The sequence below is a fragment of the Coenobita brevimanus genome, chromosome 22, assembly GCF_032717465.1.
Source record: "Coenobita brevimanus isolate Jiangsu-jjx chromosome 22, ASM3271746v2, whole genome shotgun sequence".
Lineage (NCBI taxonomy): Eukaryota > Metazoa > Arthropoda > Malacostraca > Decapoda > Coenobitidae > Coenobita > Coenobita brevimanus.
In genome coordinates this window covers 38,229,801-38,248,554 of record NC_136975.1, presented here as the reverse complement: position 1 = coordinate 38,248,554, position 18,754 = coordinate 38,229,801, and the positions used below count along the sequence as shown (strand labels likewise).

The 18,754-nt window shown below is 44.1% G+C and overlaps 1 protein-coding gene across 1 annotated transcript in view; it reads right to left on the bottom strand.

Annotated features, from left to right (window-relative positions):
* Positions 1–18,754, bottom strand: part of Sfxn1-3 (Sideroflexin-1-3) — a 94,167-nt gene that overhangs the window by 32,876 nt on the left and 42,537 nt on the right. The window contains exons 6-7 of the mRNA XM_080266914.1: positions 16,282–16,367; positions 7,871–7,998 (exon numbers count right to left, since the gene is read on the bottom strand). Of these exons, the coding sequence (XP_080123040.1) occupies positions 7,871–7,998; positions 16,282–16,367 (214 nt within the window). The remainder of the gene's footprint in view (positions 1–7,870; positions 7,999–16,281; positions 16,368–18,754) is intronic.

The following is an 18,754-nucleotide window of genomic DNA, read 5'->3' as shown; positions in this document are numbered from 1 at the left end:
CGAAACTGGCCTAGATTACTGCAGAACACTTGCTGACTCCATGCCTCGACGCATACAAGAGGTTTTGAAGGCACGTGGTGGCCATACAACACACTAAGATAAAGAAAATGAAAGGCATTTGTTGGCTTTTTGGCTATTCTGTATACTTTTTGCGGGTACTGTATATATATACAGTGCATCCCCCTAGGACGCGCCTATATGGGAGGTAGACGTGCTCGCGTACTTAGATTTCACCTACTAGGAATACATAAACTAATGGGAAAATTAACATATGGGCAGCACCCCCCCTCTATCAGTGACCTTTTTTGACCCGTTGTGGGAAAATATCTAAGACATATACAGTACAGTACAGTACAGTAATATCTCGCCAATAACGTCTTATTGGTGCCAGGAAATAATAAGATTAGTTGTTAACTTGTCATGAGTGATATAAAACTCATCTTAAACGAGTTAATGTGTTTGGTGTGATGATTGTCTCAAGGCCTGTGCATGGAGGTTACCGCGGCGTACCCTGACCCCTCGCTGGCCTCATCCCCATTTGTGTCTCTCGTGCCAGGGTCACATACTTCTGTCAACAGATCATCAAACATCACAAAGTCAAATCTTCAGGAAAGTCCCCAGTGTCATCAATGTCATCTACTCAACCCCTCTCTTTTGTTCTTCCTCGGCTGGCCGGCGCTGTGAAAGAAAGCAAGTGATGAATGACTGATGGTGGGCATTCACTCAGTCGTGAAGTCGTGATACTGTTTCTGGCATTCTCTTGAAATCTGATTTATAAGTCCAATCATTAGTCATTTATTTTGATGGCTGCTCTCAACAGACTTGAGTTGTGGCAGGAATGCCGACCATGCTTGTTTAACGGATGCCAATGTCGTATTATTCCAGGCTTTGACGAAGAAATTTACGGCCTATTGAATGTTATATTTCTTCCAGAATAGAGCAACAGTAATTATGGTTGGGGCTGCAGGTATGCCAGGTGGAGCTGGTGAGTCAGGTGGGGCTGTGGACTTGGAGAGGGAGGCAGTTGCTGAGTCAGGTGGGGTAACGGAGGTGGAGGGGACGGCGGCGCGCAAGTCAGGAGAGGTGGTGAGGGGAGGATCCTCCATCTCCTCCTCGCTACTGCTCACATTTTCGGCAATTTCCTTCACCTCTTCTTGTTTGTCTGTTTCATTCCTCATCATGTTATGGACATATGTAGTATAACAACTTGGCATTTGTGAAATAACTGCTATTCATGTGAATTCAAACGTTATTATAGAAACGGGCGGTGAGGGTGGCGTGTAGTGGAGAGGCAGGTGTCGCTCTCGGAGTTCACACCGGAAAACACTGGTTTTGGGCAGTTTTTTCCTGCCACCTCGCATTGTGTGGGTATGACTCGTGTACTCTGGTTAGGAAAATATTAAAAACAGGTCCTCGTGCACTAGGGGTTTCACATACCAGGGGGATGTACTGTATATATATATTTTATAATGAGGTTTTAAAGTATATTTATAAATACATACACACACATATATACATATATATATATATATATATATATATATATATATATATATATATATAACTTTCGCTCTGTTGAGCACCACCTCTCCTCCTCTAAACCTCACCTTCTTTTTCTAACGGAGACTCAGCTGTCTGAGGCAACTGACAGCAAACCCTTTTCTGTATCCTCCTACTTTCTCTATACTCATTTCAAAGCCAAAGGTGGCTGTTGTGTATATATACGCAACGACTTATCTTGCTCTCGTGTTCCTGAACTTGATTCTTCTGAATTCTCCACACTCTGGCTTCGGCTTTCCTGTCATTCTCTGACTAAATATATATGTGCTGTTTACTTATCCCCTAATTCTACTGACTATCAAAAATTCTTCGACTATCTTACTTCTACGATGGAACACATTCTATCCATTTCTCCTTTCTCTGAAATCTCCATTCTTGGAGATTTCAATATTCACCACCACCTTTGGCTCTCCTCTCCTTTCACGGATCCACCTGGTGAACAAGCCTACATCTTTTCTATCCTTAATGACCTAGAGCAGCTTGTACAGCACCCTACCCGTATCCCTGACCGCCTTGGAGAGAGCTCCAACATACTTGACCTCTTCCTCACAACTAATCCTTCTGCTTACTCTGTTAATCTTTTCTCTCCGTTGGGCTCCTCCGATCACAACCTTATTACCTTAACCTGTCCTATCACTCCAGTACGGCCTGTGGACCCTCCAGAGAAACGTCGTCTGTGGCATTTTGGAGCCGCAGACTGGGAGGCCCTCAGGCAGTACTTCTTTGATTTTCCCTGGAATGATTATTGCTTCCATGGCCGTGAGCCATCTGAGTGTACCTTGCGCATTACGGAGGTTATTCTCTCGGGCATGGAAGCATACATTCCTTTCTCATATCCTTTGACTAATGCAAGAAAGCCTTGGTTTAATCACGCTTGTTCTAATGCTGTCCACAACAAGGAGAGGGCCTACAAAAGGTACCGGAGCCAACCCACCCCTGAATCACATCATCTTTACGTTTCTGCCCGGAATGGCAGTTTGCTAAGTCTGTTCTTCGCTCTACTAAAAATAATTTCATCCATACTAAATGCTCTCAACTCTCCAACTCGAATTCTTCCCGCTCCTTCTGGCATCTTGCCAAAAATCTTTCTAACAACTTTACCTCATCATCCTTCCCTCCTCTTTTCTACTCTGATGGTTCTGTAGCTATTTCTTCTACTGATAAAGCAGATCTCTTCGCACAGACTTTCTCCTCCAATTCTACCTTAGACGATTCCGGTGCTGTTCCTCCATCACTTCCCCCCTCTGACTTCCTCATGGCTGACATTAAAATTTCTTCAGTTGATGTATTTTCTGCCATCACTGGCCTCAGTACTAACAAGGCATATGGGCCTGATGGGGTCCCTCCTGTTGTTCTCAAGAACTGTGCTTCTGTGCTTACACCCTGCCTAGGCAAACTCTTTCGTCTTTGTCTGTCAACTTGTACCTTTCCTTCTTGCTGGAAGTTTGCTCTCATTCAGCCAGTCCCAAAGAAGGGTGACCACTCCCAACCCTCCAACTATCGTCCAATTGCTTTAACGTCCTGTATTTCAAAAGTTTTCGAGTCAATTCTTAATAGAAAAATTTTAAGGCATCTTTCCCTATCACAACCTTCTTTCCGATCGTCAGTATGGGTTCCGTCAGGGACAGCTCCACTGGCGATCTTCTCACCTACCTTTCAGACTCCTGGTCATCCTCCTTTCGGGACTTTGGCAAAAGCTTTGCCATTGCACTTGACATCTCAAAGGCTTTCGATCGAGTCTGGCATAAATCTTTAATTTCCAAACTGCCCTCCTACGGTTTCTATCCTTCTATCTGTGCCTTCATCGCTAGCTTCCTTTCTGGTCGTTCTATAGCCGCTGTTATAGACGGCCATCGTTCTTCTCCTAGATCTATCAACAGTGGTGTTCCTCAGGGCTCTGTCCTATCACCAACTCTCTTCCTTTTATTCATCAATGATCTTCTAAGCTGTACATCTAACCCTATCCACTCATATGCTGATGACTCCACCCTTCACCTTTCCATTCGGTTCCCGCAACGCCCATCTCAACAGTTACTTCAACAAACAAGGGATGAGGCTATGGCACACCTAATGTCTGACTTGGCTCGTATCTCTGACTGGGGTAAAAATAATATGGTTGTCTTTAATGCATCTAAGACTCAGTTCTTACACCTTTCAACCCGACAAAATCTTCCACAGGTATACCCACTAATGTTTAATAATATTCAGCTTAATCCTACATCATCCTTGAACATGCTTGGGGTTTCATTTACTCGGGACTTATCTTGGAAAGATCATATTACATCTCTTGTAAAATCTGCTTCCAAGAGATTGGGTGTGCTAAGCCGACTCCGCTCTTTCTTTACCCCTGCGCAATTGTTGACTCTATACAGGGGTTTTATCCGCCCCTGTGTGGAGTACAACTCTCATGTGTGGGGAGGCTCCCCTCATACAGCTCTTCTCAATAGGGTGGAGTCAAAGGCTTTTCGTCTCATTAACTCTCCTCCTCTTACTGACTCCCTTCAACCTCTGTCTCTTCGCCGCACTGTTGCATCTTTATCTCTTTTCTATCGCTACTTTAATGGTCACTGCTCCTCTGAACTGTCTGCTTGCATTCCTCCACCTCTACAACGGGCGCGTAGCACCCGTCTGGCAGCAGACTCTCATCCTTTTTCTGTCCAACTCTCTAATGCAAGAAATAACCGTTACTCCCAGTCTTTCATTTATGCAACAGGTCAACTCTGGAACTGTCTCCCTCTGTCTGTATTTCCTGCTGCCTATGATCTCCAGTCTTTCAAACGCAGTGTGTCCAGGCATCTCAAAATGATCGGATCTTGAATTTGGCTCTATATTGTATTTTGTTTTTCTCTTGGAGGGAACTGTTACTGCGGGCTCATGGCCTTTGGTTCCTTCTTCCTCGCATAAAAAATATATATATATATATATATATATATATATATACATACATACAAGTAATCCCTCCAATATCCGGACGCCCATTTTCCGGACATCCCCAATAACCGGACATTTTCGTCCCAGGATCCAATAATCCCAAAATCGGCCAAAAACCGCAAAAAATTAGGAAAAAATCCGACTTTTTCCCACCTGTAATTTGAAGTTGGCGCGAGCGGTGCAGGCCATCTGTGTTCTGGTGCGTTGTTCTCCCGACATCTGCTAGAGCACCCCTGCATCCTCCCCACTTACTGACCGTCTCTTGTTGTGTGTGCACGCTTGTCGTCATGGCCGCCCATGTGCTCGCTTTTGTGGTGGTGCCTTACCTGCTGCAGGCTCTCCTGCTGCTCTTGTGCCTCTCCTTCGTGTGTGTGATGATGGCCCCGCCGCCTGAGAAGAGGAAGAGAGTGGTTTTGACTCTGGAGAAGAAGAGGGAGATATTGGACAAGGTGGATGCGGGATGGTCTACCTCACGGATCCTCTGTGAATTCAACCTGCCCCGATCTACTTTGTTTGATATCAAGAGATCCCGTGACAAACTCATGCAGTACACGGCTGACTTCTCGTCGAAAAGCAAACGCAACGTGGAGAGGAAGGTGATGTATACTCCCAAGTATGCAGAAGTCGACCGCTCCACACTGATTTGGTACTGACAGGAACGTGCTGCTGGTGTGATGGTGCATGGCACGGAGCTAAAGGCTGCTGCTGAGAAGTTCGCAAGGCTTCACAACGCCCTAGACTTCAAGGCTTCCGAAGGTTGGCTCTTCGTGTTCAAGTTATGACGTGGCCTTACCAACAGTAAGTCTCATAGCGAAGCTTTGGACGCCAACGAGGATGGAGTAGATGAGTTTCGGCACAAGGTGAAGCGCTTGATCGACAGGGAGGGCCTAACTCTCGGTCAAGTCTACAATGCTGACAAAACTGGCTTATTCTATCGCTCTTTGCCTACGAACACTCTAGCCGAGGAGACGGAGAAGCGTGTACCTGGCCGCAAGCTCTCCAAGCAACGGATATCTGCTTTGTGTTGTGCCAATGCTAACGGCATGCACCAGCTCAAGCCCGTTATTGTTTGCTGTGCAAAGCAGCCTCGGTGTCTTCGTGGGGTGATGGATGTCCTTTCTGTCGTCTGGTACCATTCCTTGAAGGCATGGTTCACAGCCCAGATCTTCAAAGACTGGTTCCACCGCCATTTCGTCAAGGAGGTCATCCATTACCAAACAGAGAAACTGGGTATCCCACGTGACCAGGTAAAGGCCCTCCTTCTCCTCGACAATGCACCTGCCCACCCGTGCGACAAGGAGTTGGTGGCTGAGAATGAGCGCATTAGGTGCATGTTTCTGCCACCTAATACTGCTCCTCTCATCCAACCAATGGACCAAGGAGTTATCATGGCAACGAAGAGGCTGTACCGGCGGAAGTTCCTGGATGAGGTGATGGTTGTTCTCGAGGATGAGGATGAGCGCAGGGAGGGACGGGACACGCGAGGCCAGCGGACTTTGGAAAACATTCGCCGCTACAACATCAAGTCTGCCATCTACAACTGGGCCAGTGCATGGAAGGAAATCCCTGTCAAGACTCTAGAAAATAGTTGGTCTTGTCTGCTTCTCGGAACGGATGTGGAGCACGATTTCCTAGGTTTTGACGTGGATGACTTCGATGCACGTGTATGTGCGCATGGGGACGATGTTGATATGGACGAAGTGCGTGAGTGGTTGGATGACGACGAGGGCGATCCTGGGTATCAGACCATGTCTGATATCGAGATTGCATCTTCAGTTGCAGGTGTCAGTACCCAGCTTGAAGATTCCGATGAGGACAGCGACGATGATGCGGACTCCTCTCAGTGACACTACTCCTGCCATCCCCAAGCTGAGCGCACTCTGGGAACACCTAGAGTTGGTTCTGGACTACCTGGGACACCCGGACTGCGACAGGGAGATGGGGCCCTTGGGACTTGTGGAGGAAGTGTGTGCTTTCAGGCAGCGCATCATTAATCATCAAAATCGTCATTCCTTGCATCAATCAACCAGTGACCCTCGTTGTGCCCAGCCCTGGCTCCACTCCACTGCCTCCCCAAAACAGGCCCTTATGCTCCAAGCCACAGCCCAGCACATCAGGCACAGTGGAGTCACCACTCGATGTGAGTTGGCGCCTCTCCTCAGAGTCGTCTGCAGTGGGTACACCATCACCACGACCCAGCGACGCACCCCAAGGTCACCTGCATGTACTACTCTCAGATTCTGACAGTGATTAGACGCCAAGAACTTCCCCACTAGACCACATGGGAATTTACAGTGTTGTGCAGTGAAAAAAAACAGTGCATAGTGTTAAGGATTTAGAGTTGTGAGTGAAAAGACAAAAATTTAATGGACTGTAAATGTAACGTACATTAACTTGAGTGTGTTTTGTTTACAAAATGGTTTCAAGAGTGGAAAGACGTAAAGTGCAGAGTGCAACACTTATTTCATTAAGGTACAATGGAGCGCAAGTAAGACAAGAGTGCACAGAGGTAAGAGAATGGAATTCTGAGTGGAAATGACTAAGTTCTGTGCAAGACTTCATGAACAGTGTACTGCAAGTGCTTCAGGAATTCCTTCTTACTGTCAGAGTCTGAGAGGAGGCGGGTTATTCATCGAGAAGGCCAGGGACTTCCTGTAAGTACCCAAAATGTTTCATATTGTACTGTACTGTTTTTTCCATACTTACCTCTAACACCTCATTTCACTCTTTTATGTCCCTTATTGGTGTGAATAGTGTCTTAGGTGCTATGCATGTACAGAAGGGAGGTGTTTTTCTGAGTTAGGCTAGGTTAGGGTCCACAATTACCAGTCCAGGAGCAAGGAACTTGTTGTAAGTACCCAGAATGTTTAATATTGTATAAACCTACCTCTAAAACCTCATTTTATGGTTATTTTGCATTTATTTCAGTCTTTTATGTCCCTTTTTGTTGTGATTTGGGTATTAAATAGGTGCTATGCATGTCCAGAGGGAGTTGTATAGGTGTTTTTCTGAGTTAGGGTCCATAAGTACAAGTCCAGAAGACTGGGGCCCAATATCCAGATAGGATCAGTATTCGGACATGCCGTTCGCTCTATTACATCGGATATTGGAGGGACTACTGTATATATATATATATATATATATATATATATATATATATACGCACACATAGAATGAGTGAAAGCTACGTAGCTATGTAAGTACCAATGCCATCAAATAATGCAATCCTGTACAAATTTACCTTACAGATTACAGTAAAAGCCTTGGCAAGCTGGCTGAATCAGACACAGTGAGACAGACCTGATCAGTCATACAATAACATTTCCTTTACCACCACCATCATCAAAAAGGGGGGAAAAAAAAAATTAGGAGTACCAACCCATGCCAGGCGAGGCCATAAGGATCCGGGACACACACACAGACCCAATGCCCCACTTGGCTGCAGTCTGGCTCTCTCCAAGCTTGTTGCCATTTTTGTCGAACAGCGTCACACCATCCTGCAACTCCCTACATGGACGGGGATTCGAAGGATTGTATATCCAATCTCAAAGGCTTCTTTATTTACCTCTACACATGAACCCAGAGTGATAATGATTCTGGTCACTCTATAGTGGATACAGCCATGGGTTACTGGGTGTAATAATGAATTATGTACTGGTATATATATTTGAGTTGAAGGGCTTATAAACCTAATGTACTCTACTAGGAAAACTATTAAAATCTGTGGTGGACGTATCTACATAGAAGACATTAATAACTGGCTGTAAATTATAACTAAATTAAAACATTTAACTATAGGCAAAATGTACTGTACACATCATCATCACCACTATCATCAAATCCCAATTTTGCATTGTTTGGAGGGAATAAGGTTATGATTATGATGATGATAAATGGGGTAGGTAGGATCTAGAAACAGGAAAAGGAAACACAGAATAAGAAAACAGAACACTATTGTTAAAAAATATGAACTAAACGACCAACAACTGTACACATTGGTATTAAATTTTACTAAGGATATTACATACTTTTTCTGTGATTTAGAGTGAGTGTTCTCATCTGTAATAACTCAAGCAGACTTTTTTGTACTAAATACAGTACAATCCCAGTTAACCGGAAAGCCTGGGGAATTTACCTTCCCAGTTATCAATTTTCCTCAGATATCTGATAAATACTCTTACACATAGGCTACATCATTGCAGTATATACAGTGCCATTCATATCCAGGGCCACAATATTTTCCAAGTGAAACAACCTCTTACACACACCCCACAGACGTAATACATGTGATTGGTGTCTTGCAGTCGTGCCAAACGCATAGGGTAAGTTCATGGTTGTTGAGTATTACTAGTGAACTGACAATTTGGAAAGAAGTATTGTACGTACAGTAGAATTATCACAACTCCTTTACTCACAGTTTTGTATACAGCCGTGGCCCGCCAGTTTATTCCTCACCTGACCGTCGTCACTCCATCCCTCACTTGACACTCGGCTGTTTTGCAGATAATATAGTAAATATGTAGGAATTGCAAGCACAATAATTTTCTCAAACAAAACAAACTTTCATTTCTATCAGCTTGATTTCATCTTTTCTGCCAATGAAAATCCATTCTAAGATGATTTATAAATTTATCTTAGAATGCATTTTCAACAACAGTAAAGATGAATTCTAGCTGATAGAAATGACACATTTGTTTTGTCTGACAGAATTACTGCAGTTACAATTCCTACATATTTACTGTATCATCTTCAGAACAGCTGAGTGACGAATGAGGGATGGAGTAATGGCGGTCAGGTGAGGAATAAACTGGCGGGCCATGGCCGTATGCACAATTGTGAGCAAGGAAGTTGTGATAATTATACTGTACAACACGTCTATCCAAATTATCAGTTCACTAATATATGCTTAAGATTTATTTCAAATTTATTTTTCCATGTTTTATTGGACATACCAAGGTAATGTATTATACTGCAAGCTCTTGGGTAGTATATGAAAAAAAAAAAAACTCGGGTCATCAGGCAGAAAAGCATACTGGTACCAAAACATTTTTGGTCGATGAAAAGTATACCGTTTTTTCAATGGATTTATTCATCTTGCTTTTCATGAGATATTCCTTGAGTTTCGGTCCCTGGGACTTGATATCATAAATTTTTATGTATTTACTGCAAAACAGCAGACAGTTTTGTATGTTAAATTATCAGCCTCTAATATCCATCCATCAATCCATCATCCAATCCTGTATTGCCCCATGAGGAGCTTAGGAACCTGGGGCTATGCAAATTGGTCTTAACATTTAAGATGAGAGTGACCAGCCTCACTCATCCCTGAGTGGCATTGTGTGAGCAATAAACCCCAACCACTCCTTGGATATAAACCTACACAGGCTCAATCCAATTGGAGCACTTTAATTACCCACTTATAATGTTTGTAATTTTCAAGTCTACTGCATTAGTCCAGCTTTTGTTTCAAGGTAAGCATAATGCACCTAAGATTAGCGTGCACTTTAGGTATTATGGAGTGTAGAAATTACTATCACAACATGAAAACAGCGAGTGCTTGCTCACTGACTGGTGGTGGTAAGCAGACTGGTGATCTGTGCAGGTACTGAGGATGACTGAATTAGGGGGGAAAAAAGAGGAGGGGGAGGAGGATTGGGAAGAGGATTAACAAGGAATGACCTTGACCAGAAATGCCTTCACTTCACATAATCTGACTTCACCCAGTCTCACATGACATGTGACTATCCCGTGAGGGGGTGGGCATTCAAATTGGCAGACACTTATATTTTTATTTATATATTTATCAGTTCATGAATTTTCCCGGTTGTCTGGATACTGGATAACTGGGACTGTAAAGTACAACAGAATTAAATGGGCTTACTTGATGTGTTCTGTAACTGCATCATATTTATAAACTGATTTGTGCACTTATACATAATCAGTGTTTAAGTGTACAATATCTTTGTTATATTATCAATCATTTCCACAGTCAAACTACAATTCAGTCATGAGTAAAAAACAATAGGAGTAGTGGCCATTACTTAAATAAAATGCAAACAGAATCATCACTATATATGTCCTCATATTCAGTATATGCACTAAAAAGACAGGACACCACTGTGCCTCCCTGCAGTAATCAGTGACCACACACCACAAGGAGCACAAACATAATGGTGCATTAAATTCAATCACAATAACACTGTCATCATATAAACAGTTAAACAGTGCCTCATGTTTAAAGGCAAACCACATCATTATATATATATATATATATATATATATATATATATTTATTGCCTGGTGGTTTAGTGGGTATCACAGGGCTCCAATCAGACTAAGCCTGTGTAGGTTAATATCCAAGGGGTGGTTGGGGTTTATTGCTCATGTAATGCCACTCAGGGATGAGTAAGGCTGGTCACTCTCATCTTAAATGTCAGGACCAACTTGACTAGCCTCAGGCTCCTATCCTCCTCATGGGGCAATGCAGGATAGGATGATGAATGATGATGAACAATATGTACATACATATATATATATAGCGAGAGAGAGAGAGATATTATATCCATCCATCCATCATCCAATCCTACATTGCCCCATGATGAGCGTAGGAACCCGGGGCTATGCAAGTTGGTCTCGACATTTAAGATGAGAGTGACCAGCCTCACTCATCCCTGAGTGGCATTACATGAGCAATCAACCCCAACCATCTCTTGGATATAAACCTTCTCTAGCTCAATCCGACTGAAGCGCAATAATTACCCACTAAACCACCAGGTGCCAAAATATGGCTATATGGTTACCACCCAGCGTAGTAAATGGTTTCCTGGTGTACAGGAAACCATTTGGCTTGTCACTCAGTGCAGAGTTACCCACAGGCAGAAGGAAAAGGAAAGAATGAAGGAAAGAAAGACAGAAGAGGGAGTGTAAAGTCACCCGTAGGCAGAAGGACAAGGAAAGATAGACAGAAGAGGATGGAAGGAAAGAATGATATACAGGTATATAATTATATCTATCTATCTATAGCCCGACGCCCTAATCCCGCAAAGGGTGGCCGCAGACAAAACGCCTCCAAGTCACTCTGTCACCCACCATTTGACTCCCCTCCCCCCAACTCACCCCCCCCTCCCTCATATACCTCTCAATTCCATCCCTCCACCTCATCCTCGGTCTACCTCTCCCTCTCCCTCCCTCCACCTCACCTACATACACCCTCTTAGTCAGTCTTTCATTCTCCATCCTCTCCACATGTCCAAACCACCTCAGTGTATTTCTCCTTATCTTTTCAACCACATCCACATCTACCCCACAACGTTCCTTCACTTCTTCATTCCTCAACCTGTCCCTCCACGTCACTCCACATGCTCCTCTCAAGTAACTCATTTCCACTGCTCTCACTCTTGACTTGTTCCCCTCTTGCAAGGTCCACGCCTCGCTTCCATACGTCAGGGTAGGGATCACAATACCATCATGCAGTGACTTCTTAACTTCCATACTCACCTCCCTATTTCTCATCACTGCTTTCAGTGTGCCAACAACCTTCCTTCCCTGCTGTACCCTTTCATGTACTTCATCCCCCAAAGTTCCATCCTTACTCATCACACTACCCAAGTACTTGAATGCACTCACATTCTCCATATCCTCACCATCCAACCTCACTGCACACTCTGTGACTTCATTCCTCTCAAACACCATAACTTTACTTTTGTTTACATTAACTTTCAGCTTCCTCCTCCTACACACTGTCCCAAATTCATTCACCAAACCTTGCAACTCCCATTCATCTTCACTCAACAATACTGTATCATCAACAAACAGCAACACCGGAAGCTTCCAAATCTCACCCTCATTCATTAGGACCACCCCCACATCCACTGCCCTACCTTGTACCTCCTTCACAACCCCATCCATATATATATTAAACAGCCATGGAGACATATCGATATATATATATATATATATACTGTATATATATACAGAAATCACTCTAATATCCAGACGCCCAGTATCCGAACATCCCCACTACCCGGACATAATCATCCCGGGATCCAATATTCCCCAAATGGTCCGACCCCCCCCCCCCCCCCCAAAAAAAAAAAAAAAAAAATCCCGCCCGTAATTTGAACTTGCCGCACACAGCGCGGGAGAGCATCGTTGTGGCGCGTCATTCCTCCGACGTCCAATAGAGCGCCGCTGCATCCTCCCCACTTTCCGCCTGTCTCTCACCACAAGTGCACGCTCGTCGTTATGGCTGCCCACGTGATCGCTTTTGTGGTGGTGCCTTACCTGCTGCAGGCACTCCTGCTGCTCTCGGGCCTCCTCTTAGTGTGTGTGATGATGGCCCCGCCACCTGAGAAAAGGAAGAGAGTGGTGCTGACTCTGGAGAAGAAACGGGAGATATTGGAGAAAGTAGATGCGGGGTGGTCTTCTTCCTGCATTCTCCGCGAGTTTAACCTGGCCCGGTCTACTTTGTTCAATATTAAGAGATCCCGAGACAAACTCATGCAGTACACGGCTGACTTCTCGTCGAGAAGCAAACGCAACGTGGAGAGGAAGGTTATGTTTACCCCCAAGTTTGCAGAAATCGACCGATCCACGTTGATTTGGTATCGACAACAACGTGCTGCTGGTGTGATGGTACATGGAACGGAGCTGAAGGCTGCTGCTGAGAAGTTCACCAGGCTTCACGACGCCCTAGACTTCAAGGCATCCAAGGGTTGGCTCTTTTTGTTCAAGTTACGGCATGGCCTTACCAACCGTAAAGCACATGGCGAAGCATTGGACGCTAACGAGGATGGAGTTGACGAGTTTCGGCACAAGGTGAAGGGCTTGATCAACAGGGAGGGCCTCACTCTCGGTCAAGTCTACAACGCAGACGAAACTGGTTTATTCTATCGCTCTTTGCCAACGAACACTCTAGCCGAGGAGACGGAGAAGCGTGTACCTGGCCGCAAGCTCTCCAAGGAACAGATGTCTGCTTTGTGTTGTGCCAATGCTAACAGCACGCACCGGCTTAAGCCCGTTGTTGTTGGCCGTGCAAAGCAGCCTCGGTACCTTCGTGGGGTGATGATGTCCTTCCTGTTGTCTGGTACCATTCTTTGAAGGCATGGTTTACAGCTGTGATCTTCAAAGACTGATTCCACCGCCACTTCGTCAAGGAGGTCATCCATTACCAGACGAAGACACTGGGAATCCCGTGCGACCAGGTAAAGGCCCTCCTTCTCCTCGACAATGCACCTGCCCACCCGTGCGACAAGGACTTGGTTGCTGAAAATGGCCGTATTAGGTGCATGTTTCTGCCACCTAATACGACTGCTCTCATCCAACCAATAGACCAAGGAGTGATCGTGGCAACAAAGCGCCTATACCGTCGGAAGTTCCTGGACGAGGTGATGGTTGTTCTCGAGGACGAGGACGAGCGCAGGGAGGGACGGGACACACGAGGCAAGCGGACTTTGGAAAACCTTCGCCGCTACAACATCAAGTCTGTGCTGTACAACTGGGCTAGTGCATGGAAGGAAGTCCCTGTGAAGACTCTGGAAAATGGTTGGTCTCGTCTGCTTCTTGGAACGGATGTGGAGTACGATTTTCTAGGATTTGACTTGGGTGACTTCCATGCACGGCTACGTACGCACGGCGACGACAATATTGATGTGGGCGATGTTCGTGAGTGGTTGGATGACGACGAGGGCGATCAGACGTTGTCTGATATCGAGATCACGTCTTCAGTTGCAGGTGTCAGTACCAAACTTGAAGATTCCGATGAGGAAGGCGACGATGATGCGGACTCCTCTCAGCAGGACACTACTCCAGCCATCCCCAAGCTGAGCACACTCCCGGAACATCTAGAGTTCGTCCTAGACTACCTCGAACACCTGGACTGCGACAGGGAGATGGGGCCCTTGGGACTCGTGGAGGAAGTACGTGCTTTCAGGCAGCGCATCATCAATCGTCAGAATCGTCGGTCATTGCGTCAATCAACCACTGACAGTTTTTTCAGGCCCGTGACCGCCGCTGTGCCCAGCCCTGGCTCCACTCCGTTGCCTCCCCAAGACAGGCCCTCATGCTCCGAGCCACAGCCCAGCACATCAGCCACGGTGGAGTCACCGCTCGACGTGAGTTTGCGGCTGTCTTCAGAGTCATCTGCAGTGGGTACGCCATCACCACGACCCAGCGATGCACCCCTAGGTCACCTGCCAGTGATACTCTTGAACTCTGACAGTGAATAAACAGCAAGAACTTCTCCACTAGACCACACGGGAATTTAGAGTGTTGTGCAGTGAGAAAAACAGTGTGTTATGTTAAGGATTTACAGATGTGAGAGAAAAGACTCAATTGAAAAAAAATTTAACGTAAATAGACTTGTTTGTTTTGGCTTTGGAAAATGATAAGAATGGGAAAAGTTAAAGTGCAACACTTAGGAAGTTACAATGGAGCATTAGTTAGACAAGAGTGCACACTGTGAAGAGAACGGACTTCTGTGTACGATTGACTAAGTTCAGTGCAAGACTTCAGGAACAGTGTACTGCAAGTGCTTCAGGAAATCCTTCTTACTGTCAGAGTCCGAGAGGAGGCGGTTATTCATCGAGGTGGCCATGGACTTGCTGTAAGTAGGCAGAATGGTGTACTGCAAGTGCTTCAGGAAATCCTTCTTACTGTCAGAGTCCGAGAGGAGGCGGTTATTCATCGAGGTGGCCATGGACTTGCTGTAAGTAGGCAGAATGTTTCATACTGTACTTTTTTCCATACTATACTTACTTCATTTCACTCTTTGATGTCCTTTATTGGTGTGAATAGGGTGTTAGGAGCTATGCATGTGCAGTAGGAAGGTGTTTTTCCGAGTTAGGCTAGGTTAGGGTCCATAAGTACCAGTCCAGGAGCCAGTCACCAGAATGTTTATTATTGTATGAACCAACTTCTAAACCCTCATTTTATGTTTCTTTTGCATTTATTTCAGTCATTTATGTGCCTTATTGGTGTGATTTGGGTCTTAAATAGGTGCTATGCATGTCCAGAGGGAGTTGTATAGGTGTTTCTCTGAGTTAGGGTCCATAAGTACAAGTCCATAAGCTGGGGCCCAATATCCGGACAGAACCAATATCTGGACCTACCTATGGCTCTATTACGTCGGATATTGGAGTGATTACTGTATGTATGTATGTATATATATATATATATATATAAATAAGTTGGTTTTATGCCAGGTATCCCTGAAAGGCTAAGGCATTGCCCCTGGGTAGAGGACTTTTGGACTGGAGCATGTAGCATTTTATGACCGGATGCCCTTCCTGATGTCTACCAATGGCCCTCGGGTGGATTCGATCCTCCAACCCTTCGGTCAGAGCGAAGCGCACTAACCCACTGAGCCACGGCTGCTACATACTGTATATATATATATATATATATATATATATATATATATATATATATATATATACCAAATCTGAATACTCCTTTTAAACTTTAAAAGATATCCAGTAGTACACAGAACTCTAATACTGATGCCATCTTACAGCTGGTAATGCACTAAATGCCTATACAGCACCTACAATTATGCTCATTACATATCTAGTCATTCCTATAAATCTCTATTGGTACTTGAATACATACAGTACACAAGTTACAGATTTCAGATTATTATGAAGCTGTGTTGATAAAGTTTATAGTATCAACTGATCATCAAGATATAATTTTTGTATTTAAAAATAATACATGGAAAGACAAACTTAATAGTTGTGATAAACATTAAAATAACAATGTATGAAATCAACATAATAAACCATTAACACTCACCTCATTCTCATCATTGGAATGTTGACACAGTTTGCAGCTGCAACTGCTGTGAAGGGAACCAGGCGGCCAATGAGAGGTGGCATCGACTGAAACAAATGCATACACAACACTCAGGATAGCCTGATGAATGTTCCCCCCCCCCCCAATGTACTGGTATGTGATGAATCATTTGCAGCAAGTGCGATACAGTTAAGTGAAATTACTACCTGCTTAGATGAGCTGGAAACTAAGTGTTAAATTTATTTTTGGTGGAAAGCAGCAAGTGAAATAACTACCAGTTTAGGTGAGCTGGAAAATTGTTTTTAGAATTTGTTGGGTGAGTGACCCTTGACCAAAAAGTATCCTCACTGAACCCACGTTATTATTGACCTGTTACATGATGGTTTTTTCAAACACCTCATCAGAAAAAGAGGGAATGCCGCATACTCTAACTGTCTCCAGGCAATTTTAAGTTTGAAACCTGTTATAATGAAGTAGTAAATGAAGGCTAAATTTAACCTCCCCAGTAAAAAATACAAATAAAAACCTAAGGAATAAACAGTCTGAAAATAGTAAATAGAGTATGGAGGAGAAAATGCATTACTGGGAGAAGGGGGTTAAATTGGCCAGAACATAAGCAAGCTAATCATCATCATCATCATCATCCATTTTCATGTGTAAATTGGGTGGAATGATCTAGAACATGGTACTCTGATCACTGACAAAGCATGAATCTAGAGAAAGAGCTCTAGTACACGTCTTTCAAGCCCATCTGTTGTACTGTATGAGGTACAAGAGTGCTTGCAATGCAACTGCTGGTCAGAATGGCTTCCAGACCTCACACTACGATATTGTATTTGCCTTATATGATGCACAGAGAATACATATGGTAGTATTCTGTCTACTCTATCCTCAAGGATCATGAGTGATATTGGTTTCAGGAGTTGTTGTTGTTGCTAAACTCCTGTCTCTCTGGATGAGCATACTGTACCTCTCAGCTACAGGTAAACAACTGCTTCTGTGGGGCCATCCTACAGGTGCTGTACAGTACGTATGCTGTGCATGAAAATGGCACCCCTTTGTGGTAGACAGCACCTAGCCTGGGTTGAACCAGGATCCCAGGGTCCTTCCCCATAGCAAGGTGCAGGGAAATATGATGTTTGGCTCTCCACTGGATGACACAGCTGCTAAGCTCTTCAATGGTGCACAGCAGCACCACATGCAGGTTTCTTGTCAGTACTGGTTTTAGGAGTAAGTAATAATAATGCCATACTACTTTTAACTCCCTTTCAGAAGCTCATTTACTTGAAAAGCATGACAGGATTAATTAGTGGCTGCACCCTCAAATGCAACTTGTGAACCCAGTGACCTACAGGAATCAGGTCACTTCACAGAGTTGCTCCCAGTGATCTTTTGTTTATGATATGTTGAAGGGCTCTATATGTTGGGATGGTGTGGCGCATGAGATGAGTAAATGTTCTGTGTTGTGGCCGGCTTCACTGCAGTGTGGGTAGTGTGGATTGCTGGCGAGTTGTATTTTGTGTTGTAACTGTAGCATGAAAGGATGATTGCATACTTGCAATCTGGCTACAAGTAGTTGTGTCTCTCTAAGCAGGGTACTGTAGTTTCTGAATCTGGTGGCTGTTCATGAAGGACACTACAGTATTTGGCTGAAAGTTCTGGATGCATGTGGTAGTTATGTGTTTACAGATATGACTGTAAAGTCTTGAGTTGGAATAAGGGAAAGAGTTATTACTAAGGCACTGTGTTGTGTTGGGCAGTTGTTTATCTTTACAGGATTCCTTGACTTTCACCACAGTTACTCTTTCTTTACTCATAATTCCAATTTTCTTGCTATTTTATTCCTTCTGCATACAGCTGACTAAGTTTAAATCTTCTTTATCTTCATTGCTTTGTTCCCCCTTGGGAACTCCATGATGAAGAATGACCATTACAGGAATGTCCATGCTACATTACCTATACACATATTACATGTACTATCTTCTGTTTCTTATTGCTTCAGAGTATAGGCTACATTATTCACTGACACAATACATGTGCCACCTTCATCTTCCTGCTGCCTTTTTATTTATTTTTTTTATTTTTTATTTTTTTTAAACAGAGTTCTGCAATTTATTTTCTGAAATATGGATGCTGGAAAACAAAGCAATAAGGGATGCTTTCTATGCTGAGATGAGGAGAGTGGTGGCTGAACAGGAAGCCGTTGACAGAGGCATTAATGAACAGTACAGAGTCCTCACGACCAACATCTTGAGAGTTACTGATGCAGTATGTGGTTGGACAAGAGGCCCACCAAGACATAAAGTAACTTGGTAGTGGGATGAGGGTGTAGAAGCTACTGTTAAGGAGAAAAGAATGCTTTTCTGGGAATGCAAGAAGGGTGGTAACAAAGATGGGTACCTGGCTGCCAAGTGTAGAGCCAGAAGATAGGTGTACAGGGTCTGAGTCACAAAGACTTTTACCTGAAAACCAA